At 42.6% G+C, this 17,603-nt stretch overlaps 1 protein-coding gene across 50 annotated transcripts in view; it reads left to right on the forward strand.

The window, feature by feature from the left end:
* Positions 1-17,603, forward strand: part of SORBS1 (sorbin and SH3 domain containing 1) — a 306,881-nt gene that overhangs the window by 177,458 nt on the left and 111,820 nt on the right. For 27 of the 50 annotated variants that reach the window (XM_078150965.1, XM_020996940.2, XM_020996923.2 and 24 more), the window contains 4 exons: positions 845-871; positions 984-1,099; positions 8,711-9,463; positions 10,101-10,475. In XM_078150965.1, coding sequence (XP_078007091.1) covers positions 845-871; positions 984-1,099; positions 8,711-9,463; positions 10,101-10,475 — 1,271 coding nt within the window. The remainder of the gene's footprint in view (positions 1-844; positions 872-983; positions 1,100-8,710; positions 9,464-10,100; positions 10,476-17,603) is intronic. The other 23 variants (XM_078150967.1, XM_078150968.1, XM_020996945.2 and 20 more) reach the window with 6 other exon arrangements.

A 17,603-nucleotide genomic window follows, 5' to 3' on the forward strand; every position in this document is an offset into this window, starting at 1 on the left:
TTGAATTAGCTATCCTTCCTTGCCGTGTAATATCCACAAATTTGACCTCATAAGTATTATTGGCAATTAGAAAAGAGGTAGCTGGGTGATGTAAATAGAAGAGGTCCAGAATTTGTAAGAAGAGATGGGGGATGGACAAGAAAGATTCGTGTAGTAGTATATTATCACAGAGAGATGGGGTGACTTAAAGTGTGATGGAAACAATAGTAGGGCAGCCAGATTTGAGGATCTATTTTTTTAGGCTAGTTAAAAATAAGGAAAAATAAGGTGGGAAAAGAGGTTCTTTAACACTTCAGATTCCACTGAGCTCCAATTTTTTGTTTCTCCCTTCCCAATCACTCACTACATCCTCTTTAAAACAAACAAAAAAACCCCCCAAAACCACATATCTGTTTGATACAGTTCTGTGAATTTGAAATGTTAGCTGAGTAGTGTTAATTAGAATTAGGAGGGTTCTTTCTTTTACTAACATCAGGCTTCAAGAGGGGAAATGTGAGTGAGTGAATTGTGCCTCTGGAGAAGAGAGTTCTGTTGCTTTTTTGTCTGCAGAAGAGGAATGTCAAGGGACAATTGTTTCTTCATTGCTATGAATGTGAGCCTTGTGTTTTCAAAGGTCAGAGACACTGAGCACATCATGGCTAGAGCTCGTTCCTATGGTAATTAGGCCATCCTGACTGAAGGCATTTTGTGTTTGAAATCAGGAAGCTGGGGTTTCTCCCTTGGTCGCAGTATATGCTGGTTTCCTGCAAACATAACCATTTGCTTTTTTCTTTTTGTTTTTTTGTTTTTTGTTTTGTTTTGTTTTTCTTGTTCTTCTTTCATCCCTCTCTGTGATACCTCTTAGGTCTGGAGCCAGAAAATTTCCCCACAGGTAAGCTTGCTTTTGAATTACCTGTCTTATTGCATTCCACTAGTGCCTATGGAAAAGCCCTCGGGAACCAGGGAGAATTCTTGGTGACCTGGAGTACTCTTTCATCTTGTAGATGAGTGGAGACTGTCCTCTAACGCGGATACCAACGGAAATGCCCAGCCTTCTTCCCTGGCTGCCAAGGGCTACCGAAGTGTGCATCCCAACCTTCCTTCTGACAACAAGTCACAGGTAGGCAGGCATGTGTCTGAGGCCTGGGTGCAGAGCTGACAAAGGGCACTGTTCTGTGCCTTGGGTTTAGAGGCACAGCTGCCTCAATTGGATAGGTCCTAATGTAAGCTTCTGGGCTGATGGAAACTCTCTCCAAGAAAAGAGTGAGGGGCTAAAGAGAAGTGAGGGTTGAATAGTTATCTAATGGTGGGGTTCGCTTATGTATACATGGGGATTTGAAATGTGCCATCCTGGTTCCTTTGATGTCCCAAAGTTTTTTGATGCTTGGAAAAAAGTTCTGGAAGAGAATATTTTAAAAAACTGTTTCAAAGCAAATGGGGAAAATAATTCAAGCTCATTTTTAATTTTATCAGTGCCTATATTTACATGAGTGGTAGTTTTGCGATCACTGTTAATTGTCTAAGGTTCAAATCAGTCAGTTAGTCAACTGACATTTATTATGTGCTAGGCACTATGTACTAGGGATACAAAGAAAGGGGAAAAAAGAGGAAGAAAAAAAGGAAAGAAAAGAAGAGAAATAGTTCCTACCTTCAAAGAACTTACATTCTACTTGGAGAAAACAACCTGTGCTCAGCTAAGTAACTATGACTCACATACGAAATAAAGGCAAAGTAATTGCCAGGAGGGGAAGCATTAACAACTGGGTAATCAGCAAAGGCCTGGTGGAGGAGATGCCATGAGCTGTCTTGAAAGGGAGCTAGAGTTTCTACAAGGGAGAGAGGAGGAGGGACGGTGTTCCAAGCGTGGAGATCTGAGAGAGGGCAACAGGCAAAGGCGTGGAGGTCGGGGATGGAATGTTATGTCCGGGGAACAACAGTAAATAGACCAGTTTGGCCAGAATGAGGAGTGTGTAAAGGAGGGGTTCTCAATCTGGAGAGGTTGGAGCCCAATTGTGAAAGGCTTTATGAGGACTGGAGCTAAGTAGAAGCTGCGGTTGGAGTTCCCATGGATCCCCCCCACCCCACTTCCTCAGATCAGGGTCTGGGCATCTGCTGGCTTTCTGTGCAGTCTCCCTGCTCTCTCACTGCTCAGTGATTGGGGTCAGTGAGAAGTAAGAATTAGCACTATAGGTAGACAATCCCAGCCACGGTTTCTATCTACAATGGAGGAGGGGAAGGGAATTGGCATTTCTGTTCCACCTATTCCAGGCACTGTGCTAAGCACTTTACAAATATTGTCTCATTTGATCTAGAAAATGATGATGTTTGAAAAGTTTAAGCTTTAACTAATAAGGAATGGTAATAATTATGCTAGGACTTGGCTCCCTCAAGCTTCTTCCTGTTCTTTCTCTCCCCACCCTTGCCAGCTGAAAAAGCCTACCTCCTGCAAGAAGCCTTCCCTAACCCCTCTTAATTCCAGGGCCTTCCTTCTCTTAATTACCTCCTATTTATCCTGTATATAGCTTTCTTTGTCTATATTTCTTTGCATGTTTCTTGTCTCCCCCATTAGATTGTAAGCTCCTTGAGGGCAGGGACTGTCTTTTGTTTATTTTTGCATCCCCACCACTAAGCACAGTGCCTGGCACATAGTAGGTGCTTAGTAAATGTTTACTGATTGATTGAACACATGAGCAATCCTTGACGAAGAAAGAAAGGCAGAACCCATTTCTGGGTATAACCTCCACATTTGTAATATGTTATTAAGAATGATGATGATGATGATAATGACGGTATGTAGCATTTACATAGCACTTTAAGGTTTGCAAGGCACTTTATTTACATCATTTCATTTAATCCTCATAACAGCCCTTGAAGGTAGGCGCTGTTATGATTATTCCCATTTTATAGATGAGTTAACTGAGGCTGAGGGAAGTTAAATAATTTGCTCAGCATCCCACAACTACTAAGTAATCTGAGGTAGGATTTTCCTGATTCCAATTCCATCTCTTTCTCCACTGTACCACCTAGATGCCTGATGTTACTTCTCCAAATGGAAGCTGTGCTTGCAAACTTCCAGCCAGTATGGCAGCAAAGTGGGTAGAGGGTGTGCAACAGCTGTCAAGAGGGGCTAGACAGCTCTGAGCTCATCTCACCCTTTTTCTGAATAACTCCGTTCCCCTCTGCAAGCTCCTTGACAGACCCCTGCTTTCTTTTTCTTTTCTTTCCCCTCGAGGACACAGACAAGTTCACACAAGGGGTGCTCAATATATATTGTCCACCACCTGGAAACTTGGCAGGTTTTTTTCTTGAGTTCCTCTCCTCTGGGGAGTTGCTTTAGTTCTGTAAACTTGGGTGAGATGGGGTTGCCCATCTCTCAGAACTTGTGAAGGTTGGTCAGAGGTCATCTACAAATTAGAGGCAATCTACAAATAATATATTTATTAAATATCTGCAGTGAGTAGAGCATCATTTTAGGTGATGGTGGCATAATGAAGTTTATATGAGACAAGAACCTGCTCTCAAGGAGTTTATAGTCTAGTAGGAGGGTATGATGCTAACACAGATTACCCTAATTACACAGCAACACAGATAATAAGTACACTGAGGGGGATTCTGGACCTCTGATTTCATTGGTTTGGGAGAACTGCAATGTGTGGAAATTCCCTTCACTGACACAGATAGGCAACTCCTCTGGAACTCATGGTTTTAGAGAGTTTCAAGGGACACTGAAGGGTTAAGTGTCTTTCCCTTAGTCCAATAGTCAGTACATGTAGGAGGTAGGAGTTCAGCTTAGGTCTTCCTGACTCCAAGTTCAGCCTTCCCTTCACTGAATCATGCTGCCTAAGAGCTTTAGAGAACTGAAAATATTTCTTAGAGCACTCTCCCACATCCCTGCCAAGTGGTGTTGAGCATCCCAAGTAAGTCAATGCTATTGTTCTTTACTCTGCTTCTGAGGAAATGAAATGAACAAGCCTTCTGCATCAAGTGGGAGAAATCTGGGATGTCTTTCTCTCCTCTTCATAGTGATGAGAGTTTGGCCACTTCCTTGGTGCCTCTGAGTTGAAATAGGTGGAATGACCATCTCCTTCTTCCTTTCTGTCTGCATGGATTAGCTGTTGAAATTAACCAATCAATGAGTATTTATTGAGTGCCTATCATGTGCTGGCAATGCATGCCAACATGCTCTGGAATTCTTAAAATTGCTTGCCACTCAATACTATCTATTTATACAGTTGAGATGATAGAAAATTACTTCCTGGCATGCCATTGTTAAGAATCATAGACTTACTGCTGAATCTCTATAGGTATCATTGTGTTAAGAATGATCGATTCATGGACTGTTGGGGTTTGAAAGGCCCCAAGAGATAATTTAATAGAACTACCATATTGTACAAGTGAGCAAACTGAGACTCAGGCAGTTGAAGTGACATGAGAAGTTAAATATATAGATGTTTACCCAATGGGTAAAGTTCTCAGTATATCATCAGATAGTCAGCTCCCTTCTTTGAACCCCTGTTTTCTCATACAAAGGGGTTTAGACTAAATAATCACTTAGATTCCTATCAGCCCTGAAAGTATGTGCTGTCTCATCTCAGTGAGCTCACACCCAGATAACAATGGCCATATCTACACTGCGGAAATGATACTATAATCTACATAGAATTTACACGCCGCATATGTACTCATACATACACGTACACATACATGCACACACACAAGCCTTAATAATTACCTTAATACCCAAAAAGACAGCTCATGAATGCTAATAGTGCCCTTTGGCGTCATAAGCAGCTGCACCAGACAAGTTATCTCAAGAGACCAAAAGTGAATGGTTGGCCTAACACAGATCTGCTTAGGAAGTGGAGAGTTAATTAAATTTCTTGATTCATTTGCATATTGGGTGGCTCTTCTACTATTACAGTATTTTATTACTTGATATTACTATTCTAGATTTATTTTGCTACCCACTCATCTGTAAAGAAATCATTGGTTTTATTAATAGATTTATTGGTAACTAATATCTAATGATTATTTAGACTAATTAATATTATTATTAATAGACATGCTGCCAATAGACTCAGTAATTTCTGAAAATACAGACTTGAGAGAGATGAGTAACAAATCTTTTTCCAAGTTTGTGTTTTTAAAATTATTTTTTAACAACAATTTATTTTCTCTCCTTCCCATCCTTCTCCTACCAGTTTGTTTTGAAGTAGGAGTGAACTCCTTGCCCCCCTTGATGCTATTGACACCCAGACAAGAGGCAAATAAAAGATGGTGACCCCTGCTGGATCCTGGGTGTAGCCTCTAAAGCTGTTCCAGGTCTCTCCAGACTCTCTGTCCCCTGCCTATCTCCTTATATGAGTAAAATAGGGACGTGGAAATTATGGGGTCAGATGGAAGAATTCTGGTGCCCTGATGTTCCAATGTATCAATTTTCCTGGCTATCCAGGTTGTGTGTCCTCTGGCAGGAGAGAGGATTGCAGAGCTGACCCAGTCATTCTTTTCCCGTGGACCCCATCACTTCTCTCATCCCCAGCCAAGGCAGTGGCTGGAAGATAGGAGATTGTCCTAGTCAATTTTGCTTGTCTGTTCCACTGGTTGATCATATTCCCTCAGAATGACTCATTCTGATTTTAGTCTAATTTACACAACCCTAAAAACTGCTGGTTGTGTGTTGGGAGCAAGTGCACCTTTCCAGTTTCAAAACACCTTAATACATTCAACCTATTTGATCTTCACAATTATTCCGTGAAGCATGTGGTGCCAATATTATTATTCTCATTTTACAAATGGTACTGAGGCTTGGGAAGGCTAAATAATTTGCCCAAATTTGCTGTCATGCAGCTAATCCCAAGGCAGATCTCCGGCCGATGCCTCCTCATTTTGAGTTTGGGGCTCTTTCTCTCCTTCACTGCTTTACTTAACCCCCTTCTTCTCCCTCCTTCTTTAATGGTACAATAAAACAGGACCATTGGCTTTAATAGTCACTGACAACCATATCCAGATCTCTGGGGAGTGTGTTTTCTAAAGAAGCAAAGAGCTATGAAGGCTTACTGCTTGATGTAATGCATCCCTGAGGCCCATATATGGGCATGGTCAAATTAAGTTAAACACTCACTGAAACTGATTTCTATCTTTGGACAAGAAGGAATCACATGTGGAGAGAAACAAGCTTAAAATGAAAGTAAACCGAGGCCGGGAGAAAAACCGCCTGCTCCCTAGCTCACTGAAGCCTTCCTAGGCCAGCCCAGAGAGCAGAAAGGGATTCCTTTTTGTATGGGAGTCAAGTTTTATATTCCTGGACATTTCCTATTTAGCATGGAAACCTTCCCCCAGACTTCATCCTGATTTTGTGGAGCTTGCAGAGTTATACCAAGGACTCTCAGCTCTTATAGAGTAATGGGGGGAAACTGCTTGTTTTGTGATCCCTGTCGTGTGGCCGTGAATTGATGACCACAGCTGCCATTGCACTGTCATAATGACCCTAGAGAGAACTGTTTGTAGTTATGTGCACCAAAACCCATAAAAAATGAGCCAAACCCTCTCTTCTTGTCAGAAGTTCCTTTAACATTCTCTAGCTCCCCTTCTACAAGCACTAATTGTTACTGTTTTTATGAACTTTAAAAGGCTGTGCCAGTAGCCTAATCCAGGCTTATATAACCTTTTTTCTTGTATTTCTTACCTTTTCTGCTGGCCCTTTGCCCAAGAACTCTGACCACAGACCTTCTGTGAGCCTGGGCCAAGGTAAAATATACCTCTTGAAGAGGAGACTGGCTTGAAAAGAGGGATAAGAGCCTACATTTTCCTACAGCCACCTTGATCATAGTCTGGGGCCTTCAGCCCAGAACCAAAGGAAGTATACTTCCTGCAATGATTCCTGACCTCCTAGCAGGATATCTAGGTGGGAAACCAATGGAGAGCTGATTGGCGAATGATCCCCTCTGAGTCACTGTGACTTCAGAGTCTAATGCATACAGCCATGAGGAACTGTTGGGTGTGGTATAGAGAGTAAGTAGGGAATATCACAGGTATACCTTTTAAATTTCTGATTGACCAATTAGATCTCACTAGCCTCAACTATTCTCATGGTGTTGACCATGGTCACTTCAGGACAGCCTTCTCCCACCTGTCTGTTTGATTAAATTGCCACCAACACCCCTAGACCTTTTTATAAGACATTGGGCAAGAAGGAGACCACATGTGCTTCATTTCAGGTCTGTCTTTCATCATTATTCTTGTTATTATTATTGATCTTGTTATCGTTAACAGGAACAACAATACCACGTTTGGTAGTAACATTTATATAGATTTTTGTGGTTTATGAAATGTTTCAGGTATTATCTCTTTGATCCTTCCAAGGCACCCCACATGGTAGGTGATGCAGAAATTATTATCCTCAGTTCAGATGAAGAAAGTAGAACTGGGAGGCTGAGTTATTTGTCCAAGGTCACATCAGAATTCACACCTAGACCCTCCAACTCCAAGTACGGTGGAATCGGAGCACTGACTATCCTATGCAGACTTAATTAATGGGTTCACATGTAAAAAAAGAGATTCCTTTTCAGTTTTGTGAGAGGTGTTTTTGCACATTGCCTAAGCTTGCTGGACTTGGAGTTAGAAAAACCTGGATTCAAATTCTAATCTCTGACACTGTATGTGCATGGGCAAATCACTAAACTTCTCTGAGACTCAGTTTATGCCACTCTCTAAGGCAGCTAAGAGCCTCAAACACTTACTAGCTGTGTGACCCTGGGCAAGTCACTTAACTGCTACCTGCCTCAGTTTCCTCAACTATAAAATGGGGATAATAATAGCACCTTCTTTGCCCAGGTGGTTCTGAGGATGAAATGAGATAATATTTGTAAAGTCCTTAGCAGTGCCTGCATATAGTAGGCACTTAATAAATGCTTGTTTCCTTCCTTCCTTCCTTCCTTCCTTCCTTCCTTCCTTCCTTCCTTCCTTCCTTCCTTCCCTCCTTCCTTCCTTCCTTCCTTCCCTCCTTCCTTCCTCATTTCTTCTTCTTCTCTGCAAAGTTACAGATAAATTGCTGTTTTCATTGATATAGGGGTGTCTTTGACAAATCAAATCCCAGATTATTGAAGTCCTTGAGTCCACGTCTTGGTAGACTTTAGTTATAACTGTGGAATACAAGTGGAGAAATTGATAGCTATCTTCTGTGAATTGGATTGGGGCCTATTGCTTCCATTCTCCTGCAAGGAAAAGAATTAATTGTATTAAGTGAGTGGTGGTGGTGGTGGGGAGAGTGGTGGAAGAAATAAGGAAAAATAAATGCATTATATTGGCCTTTAATCCCAAATACAGGCCCTTTGGGCCTTTGGTTTTGAAGAATATCTTGAGGAAAATTGTAGGCCATTCAAGCTCCATCTGGTGAGGGACTCAGTAACTTAATTGAGTGTGTCCATCCTTGGGGATGCTCCTCTGAGAATCCACTTTGTGTGAAGGTCAAGAAGATACCATCCCAAATATGCCTGGGTGAGTATGGCTAAGAACAGAAGAGTCTGACTTTTGGCAAGACTAGCATTAGAGGACCAGAAAAGGGAGCAATTGTGTTTTTTTTTTCTCGAAGCTACCCTGATCTTTGCTTTCCTAATGTCATGCTGGAAGAAAAGAAAATAACCCTTACTCATTCTAATGACCATCCTCATTCTTTCCACCCTTCCCTCTTTATTTTTTATTTTTGTATTTAATCTTGAACCCGATCCTAAAGGTTTCCTCACCTCCATGCCCTCCTCTTCCAAAAGAGCAAAGCTTTGCATGGCGACCACACGCTGAAGCTAAGGTTTCCTCATCACCAGTGCCCTTCAAGGACTGTGTGTACCTGAGTTCACCGAAGCCTTACATGCCCCAGAGTGCTTCTTTCCAGCAGCGTCCCTCCTTTCCCCCAGCTGTGCCCACCTCCCAGGTAGCCAGCACAGCTCCCAGAGTCACAGCGTATGCTAGTCAGGCATTCTTGCCTAGGAGCTCCACATACCCTGATGCATCATCCCGATACCAGAGCCCCTGGGAGGCTTCCAGGGCAGAAGATAGCCCTAATGTGAGCTCTAATCCCCATCACGAGGCAGGAAGGGATAAAAAAAAGGTCAGCAGCTTATATGTCGCTTGTTTATCCAACAACACCGGCCCCACTGCATCTGAGAACTCCCCTAGGTTTGCATGTGACCAAACCCAGAGCAACCCTTTGGAAGACCAGGTCATTGGAGCACCAGCTCTTGGCGCTGTGTCCTCCTTGCCTAGCGCTGAACCGTTACGCCTTGCTCCTCTTCCCGATCCTCCCCAGCTGTCCTTTAACACCATCAGCAGTGGTGATGCAGTTAGCCAGGGTGAAAGTCCTCTTCTGGGGACTGAGTCTCCTCTCCCAGAAGCAGTGAGACCACCTGTGCTAAGTGCCCAGATTCCTTCGGGCCAAGGGACCCTGAAGAGAAAAGAACGTTGCTTTCCACGACGGTGGTATCCGGCCAAGGCAAGGAAATGGGAATGTTTGTGCTTCCTCCCCTCCTCCCACATCTGTTCTTTATTTCTTTCTAACTGATGCAAGCAGCTAACTGACTCATGCTTCCCTTCTAATTGTTAACATTTCTGCACCTTGAAGAATGAATTTTCCTATCTAAGAAACCTCAGCACAGTATTTCCCCCCTGTGAATGTGTGCGTGTGGTGTTTGATCCACGGTCTAATACCACGTTGGGGAGACATGAAGTTACTGAGGCTTTCCAAGGGGATGGAGGAGCCCACTGCTTCACCGACTGAGCTGTCTGTGCCTGGCTGGGTGGGGGCCCTCAGAATCAGCACTTGGTGGGGTTGTTAAACATGGCCCATTTGTTGTTCTCTTGCTCTCTCTCTAACTCCCTTAGAGTTCAAGGAAATTAAAAATAGATGGATGGAAAGTAACCTTGGATGGAGTTTCTTCTGTGTCATGCAGTGTGAGGATGCCAACAAAAGTTATTGGCTTGCACTGACTGTCTCATGAACCCCGGCTGAAGGGCACTGATAAAATATTTCTGGTGGCCCATCATTGCATGTCACTTCACAACTGTGTAAATATGGAATTCCTTCTCCTGTGCCTGGCCCCTCTGCATAACGACACCCTTATTTCCCACAGGACGCTACTTCCTCCAACACAGCTCAGCCAGGGATTATAGTAGTCCCTCTGTACCTGGTTAACACAGACCAAGGGCAAGAAGGCAGATCCAGAACACCACCACCGCCTCTGGTGGCCCTGGACCGAGTCGCCACATTCCCAGCGACCACCTCCGCTGGCGCGCCTCTGACCTTTCCGACATTAGATGATTTCATTCCCCCTCGTCTGCAGAGGCGATCCCACCGTCAGCAGCCAGCCAGTCCTTCTGGCTCAGGGCCCCCTGTTAGCCAGACAGCACCGTCACTGTGCTCTCCACCTCCTCCACTGGTCCCTCCAGTCCCAGAGGCCCCGCACAGAGTCTCGAAGCCTGACCTCCCTGGAGCTGTCTCAAGTACAGTAAGCTTGCCGACGTTCCCTCCTCACGGCTTTCCTAAGTTTACCCTCCCGGCCGTAAGACAACTCTCTCTCACTGGTCTGGTCTGCTACGTTCTGAAGGGGAGGCCTTGGCTGTCGCTGCTCGCCCGACAACTGAAGCCTTGTTTGCTTTTCCTAGAGTGCATGTCTCCTGTGTTCGTTCACTTGGAACCTTGTGGCTGTTGATTATCTTCTGAAGTCTCTCTCCTTTGTCATGTTCAGAACCAGATGTTTTTAACTCTTGTTTCCTGAGCTGAATTTATAGTTCAAAGAACTCTGACTTCCTGTAAAATAAAATAAAAAAATAGATATCCAGTATTTAGAGTGCAGATTAAGCTTTATAAAGCCCTTTATATCCTTGATCCTCACAAAGGGGAAGAGAAGGAAAAGAAAAAGCACTTATATAGTGCTTACTATGTGCCAGGCACCATACTAAGTGAATATAAATAATATCTTGTTTGATCCTCACAACAGCCTTGGGAGGTAGGTGCTATTATTAGCTCCATTTTACAGTTGAAGAAGCAAAAGCAAACAGATGAAATGACTTGTCTAGGGTCACACAGCTAATAAGTGTCTGAGGCTAGATTGGAACTTGGGTCTTCTTGACTCCCAGCCCAGCACTGTATCCACTGTGCCATCTAACTGACTTCTAAACACAGGTACAATTATCCCCATTTTAAAGAGGAGGAAACAAAAGCTCAGAGATAAATAGTATAGTGCCTGGTATGTAGCAGACACTTAATAAGTGATTTTTGACTAATAATTAATGATAGCTCTTTAGTGCTTTAAGGTTGACAAAATGCTTTCCCTACATTATCTCACCTGGGCCTTACAACAGCCATGTGAGGCAAATGCTCTTATTATCATCCTCACTTTACAGATGAGGAAATTCAGCCCCAAGTGGTAAGGGAACTTGCCCAGGCTCACACAGCGGAAAGTATCAGAGGAAAGACCTGAACCTGGATCTCTCTTTACCCTCAAGTCATTGGCTCTTTCCTCCATACCCCGCTGCTGTCTGTTGTTTTGATTGAGACTGGTTGTACTCTAGGGAAGTCAATAGTTGTTCCATAGTGTCTGACTCTTCGTGACCCCATTTGGGGTTTTCTTGGCAAAGATATTGGAGTAGTTTGTCATTCCTTTTCCAGCTCATTTTACAGATGAGGAAACTGAGGCAAACAGGGTTAAATGACTTGCCCACAGTGCAAGTAGGTGTCTGAGGTTAGATTTGAACTCAGGAAAATGAGTCTTCCTGACTCTAAGCCTGACACTGTATCCACTATACCACCTAACTGCCCTATGGAAGGTCAGACAAAAATACTGTGATTGAGACTGGGGTAAGAATTTGGCCAGAGGGCAGCTAGGTGGCGCAGTGGATAGAGGACCAGCCCTGAGGTCAGGAAGACCTGAGTTCAAATCTGGCCTCAGACCAAACACTTGGCACTTACTAGCTGTGTGACCCTGGGTAAGTCACTTAATCCCAGTTGCCTAAAAACAAAACTATGTGTTTGTGGCAGCTAGGTGGTGCAATGGATAGAGCACAAGCCCTGGATTCAGGAGGACCTGAGTTCAAATGTGGCCTCAGACACATAACACTTACTAGCTGTGTGATCCTGGGCAAGTCACTTAACCCCATTGCCTAGCCAAAAAGAAAAAAAAAAGAAGAAGAAGAATTTGGCCCAAGATGAGCCAATTCCTATCAAAGGTAGAAAGGCACATCAGTGTATGCTGGGATGACCAAGACATAGATTCACTTTTGTATTAACTTAGCCTATAAATAAGCTTTCTTTGATACTTAAAAATGGCAGCAGCTGAGTGGGGAAGATAATGGAAAATGGAGGAATTCAAGGAGAGCATTGAGTTTAAATCAATAGGTGAATATGAAAGCAATGGACAAATCTTAGGGATGTGTTCTCTAGGAAGGTAGGAAATAGCTAGGACACAGCTTACGGGAATTCATTTTTATACAAGCAAATTGACTAGTGGTTAAGGTAGAGGGTTAGGGCACCTTTGGTCTCATCCATTGGGGAATACATGAAGGAGTCTGTCCTTTTTACAGCCAAGAAAACAACTCCAGTGATAGCATGGTATAGTTGATAGAGTCAGCTGGACTTAGAGTTAGAGAGACATGAGTTCAAATCCCACCTTAGACACAATAACTAAATGACTCTGGATAAGTCACTTGGACCCTCTGGACCTCAGTTTCTTCATTTGTAAAATTGAGGAGGGGGGAGTTGAACTCAATCGCCTTTTAGGTCCCTTCTAGCTTTACATCTATGATCCTATTGCGTATGTCAGAGAAGAAAGCTTGAGGGAGGATACTTTGGTTTGCTGGCTCCCCAGAGTTCCTGGGAATTGTGAGCCCCTTCAGGGTCCCCAGCATAGCTCTGGCCCTCCCATGTCGATCTAGATACCTAAGTTATCACTGCATCAGTGCTCAGCAGACATTGTTCGTTTGTGAATTCAGAGACCTTCAGGATTCTTCACCTTCCGTTTCCTACCAGAAAGGTAGAACTGAGGGATTGCTACTGCTCCCATCCCCCAGTGCCCAAGGAAGGCGCTTTCCGTGCCACTCCACTCAGAGGACACAAGAACACATAGCGATCATCACCTTAGCTGTGTAATTTTCCCAGCATGTGGCACTTTGGCCAAAAAGAGCAATTGCTTAGAGGTCAACCCGCTTAATAGTAAGCCTGTCTTCACTTGGGTAGGCTGTGGAGAGTAGATCTAGCCTATAACCAAAACCATTCTCAAACCTGGTAGAATCTGTCATGACTTAGTCACCTCTGGCATCATAGCCTTAGTTAGAGAACCCTGGGTCACTCGCCATGTTAAAATGAGGCTATAGAAAAGCATCAGCAAAACTTGAACAGGATGAGAAGGCACGGATGGATTAACACCTGCATGAGTGAAGGATACAGATACAGGAATAAGCTCAAAGATCTATTGATTTATTAAATGATGTCCCTGCACAGTGTCTGCCTATACTCACGGAGTCGTGATATCCCTTTTGGCCTCTCCAGAAGCTGTACAGATATTCCCTACAGTCAAAAGGAACTCCACATGCTTATAAAATTCCTTTCAAAGCAAGAAGAATCCTGGTAATTCACTTCCAACTCTCTTTCAGCCTGGTAAAATTACATACTTGAAAGGATAGAAGCTGCAGCATTCCACAGCCCGTTTGTGGCAACTAGAGTGGTACTGTTGATTCCCATCATGTCTGAGATACTAGAATGAAGACAAAGCTGGGCTCTTCCTCCTCCTCTGGCTAAATGACATTCAAAAATCTAGACCTGGTACTGTAGTGAGCTCTAGTCACACTTGCCACTTACTGCCTGTGTCACCTCAGGCAGGTCACTTAACTCCTAGGTCTTAAATCCCTCCTCTGTAAAATGAGGGAGCTGGATGAGATTGCTTCTGGGGTCTCTTTTGGCTCTGATGTTCTATGATCCCATGGGAAAATGAAGCTTGAAGCAGAAGTCCCTTCTGTCATCTAATCAAGTGATTAAGCAGTCATGAAAATTATGTTCAATGCTGACAAGGCTTTAAAATGAAAAAGCTTTATGTGATAAAATTAGCCTAAGTAGTTAAAGTTTAGTCATGCCATTTCCCCTATTTTTTTTTTTAGCAGAAAGCAGGAAGGAAACTTGAAAATTCAGAACATCAGGGAAATTGTAGTGACTTCCCAATTAAAAAAAAATCTCAACAAAGCAAAAAGGTCAAGGCGGCCAGCTACATAGATTCCTCTGCTAATAGAGTGGTCCTTCAGAGTCTTTGATACAGCGTAATGATTAGATCAAAGAATACTCATGAACTGGATCTACCCTGCCCAGCTAATATCCTTTGTCAGCTGCATTGAGAAGGATGGGCAGGATCAACATTAACATGCATATCATGGTGGCTGTGAAGCATTAAGATGCCTATGCCAACCTGTCTCCCCAGTCTTGCATGGGGATAATTGGAATCGGTCCTATGCATTTTGGAGACCACAAGGACAATTCACTTTTCACAAAAGTTTTTACTTCTGAAGCATTAGCTATGTGTGAGTTAAGTTTTTGGTCATAGTATCATATTTTAAATGCACCAGGGGAGCTTGATATAGAATAGAATCCTACCACAAATCCTTTTGCTAGCTGTACCATGACTTACTTGTGTGTAAGTCTGAATTTTTCCATCCAGTTTGTTGAAAGTGAGGACTCTGGTGATTATAGAGTATGGCCAGAATGAGATGGTCTTGATTTCAGAAGTTTATCTATATCCCCTGGATACAATTGGGCTTTGAATTGTCAGTGGCATGTAGTGCTGGATGTTGTTGGGTTTGGCCTCATGAGAAGGTTAAATGGAAAACAGCTTGGGTCTCCCCAATAAGTAGGTAGTGACCCAGCTCCAGTGGACTCTTGTCTTCTTCTTTTCCTTCAGTATACCTCATTAAAGTGGGTATACCTCCTAAATACACAGATTCCAATCCATCCATGTCTGCCCATCCTGTGGGATCTTTGTTCTCACTTAATATTTTTAAGTAGGAAGGAAGGAATAAACTCATGTGTTAATAGATCAAAGATATTCTGATATCTTGTAGTGAGTTGTATAGTTTTTAAAGGATAAAAACTTTAATAATAATAATTTATATAGCACTTTAAGGTATCATGCTGTGAGCTTTACCTGCATTGTTTCATTTGATTCTTATCATCACAACAAAAATAATAATAAAATGAGCTAGCATTTGTATGCTGCTTAAGGTTTATAAGGCACTATACATATGGTATTTCTTTTGATCCTTACAACAACCCTGTAAAGGTTGTGATGAAATTGAGGCTGGGAGTTTAAGTGACTTATCCAGAGACACATAACTATTAAGTACCTGAGGCAGGATTCAAACTCAGGTCTTCCTGATTCCAAGTCTAACACTGTGCCACCTGACAACTTACGCCCCCAACTTGTACGTATGATCAAAAGATCATAGATTTAGAGCGAGAAGGGATGTTAGAGGTCATCTAATCTAACTACCTCATTTTACATTTGAAGAAACTGAGGCCCAAAGAGGTTGGGACTTATCCAAGGTCACACAACTGTGTCTGTCATGGATACTGAGCCGAATTGGAACACAGATGCATTGACTAAAATGCCATCCATCCTTCTATTGTTGACTAGACTGCTTTTATGGTATTTTAAAGTATTTCTGATACTGACATGTGGATTGAGAGGTAATATGGCAGGGCGGGTGGATGGTAGGCTGGACTTGGAGAGAGGAAAACCTAGGTTCAGCTCCCAACTCTGACACATACTGGCTGTGTTGCCTTGAATAAATCATTTTATTTCTTGGTGCCCCAGGCAGCTCTATAAGCCTCTAAGTTATAAACAGGTTGCTGGTCTGTATCCATGAAGGAAGGTTCCACACTGTGTTCCCCACATTGACAAAATAATTGGTTTGGATCAATCCTAAACCCTATATTAGACATTTTCTTTTTGTGTTTTCAAGGGAAGTACTTTAAAAGTGCTAATTTTTATTGTTGTTCAGTCGTTTTTCAGTCACGTCCAACTCTTTGTGACCCCATTTGGGATTTTCTTGGCAGATACTGGAGTGGTTTGCCATTTCATTTTCTGGATCATTTTACAGATGAGGAAACTGAGGCAAACAGGGTTAAATGACTCATCTAGAGTCACACAGCTAGTAGGTGTGTCTGAAGCTGGATTTGAACTTGGGAAAATGAGTCTTCCTGCCTCTGGGCCCAGCACTCTATTCTTTGTGCCACTTAGCTGCCCTTTATTTTTTTATACAATACTTTTTATAAATAGGTACATGGTCCCTCTCAAAACGTTTTCCCCAACCTCCTCATTTTGTAGGTAAGGGAACAGAGGTTCAGAGAGAAAAACTGTCTGTGCCCAAGGATTCACTGCTAATAGGTGGCAGCAGGTGGCACAAGAACCCAAGTCTCCTAGTACCTCTTTGCACTTTGCCATGTCGCCTCAGAATGTGAAGGTCCTGCTGGGAGTTAAAGTGTTTTTATAAAATATTTATCTTCACAGTATTTTTTTTTTGGGGGGGGAGGGGGACGATGCTGAGAACTATGATTTCATGAATGTAGGTTTCTTCTTGTGTGGAAACTTCCTTCACTGATGCAAATCTACAACTCCTCTGTAATTTAGTCCTAGAGAGTTTCCTGAAACACTGGGAGGTTAAAGGATTTTCCCATGGTTACACAGAGGGAAGACTTGACCTCAAGTTCTCCTGCCTGTAAAGATGTCCCTCTATCATCTCTTCCATATTACCCTTCTTAGAAATAGGCAGAGACAGGTAGTAGGACCTCCATTTTACAGATGGAAAAACTGAGCCACCAAGAGATTACAAATCAGGACTAGGGATTAGGAGCCAACATCATGGCGTCAGTGGTTGAGGTTCATGGGCCAGGGCTCTATCCCCTGGACTTTCCAACCTTTCCAAACTAATATGATTAAGCCAGCTTATAATCTTTTAAAATCATAGGTAGATGTTCTCTGCCCAAAAATACTGGATGAAAATGCAGCATCTTCATTTATGGGATGGAAAAGCCACAATGAATCTGGATTTAGTCAGTTATTGTTCATTTATTATGCACCAATATTAGTCGTAAGCTCCGTGTCAGACACTGTGGAGAATATAAAGAGACATAAAACATAGTCTGTGTCTTCAAGCTCACAGTCTACTTGAGATCTTAATGGAGCCTATTTTAAACTCATATTCATTTTGAAAATTTTATTTTGAAACTACCTTAAGATCAATATTTTGACCTTAGGGATGCATATTCCAGATTTTTCCTATAAAGCTTTGTTAGATTTATGCATTTATTTACCCAGGGAAGCAGCTAAATCCCATTTAAGTCATTTTGAAAATTTTTTTTTATTTCCTTTTTAAAAGGCCAACTTCATCTATTGTTATCACCACACCAATTCTTAGATGGAAACTAACTTAATAGTTCTTTCTACCGGAGTCCAGGCAGGCCAGTGTCCACCATACCTAGATTTGGGTCAGGATGGCTCGTGTGTTTTTTTCATGTGATTCTTATCAACAAGATCCATCCCCCTGCAATTCTGAGGCCAATAAAAAGAGACAGAAGTCTTAGATAATTTCCAAAG

This window comes from Phascolarctos cinereus, unplaced genomic scaffold, assembly GCF_003287225.1.
Source record: "Phascolarctos cinereus isolate Bilbo 61053 unplaced genomic scaffold, phaCin_HiC Scaffold_3;HRSCAF=262, whole genome shotgun sequence".
Classification (NCBI taxonomy): Eukaryota; Metazoa; Chordata; class Mammalia; order Diprotodontia; family Phascolarctidae; genus Phascolarctos; species Phascolarctos cinereus.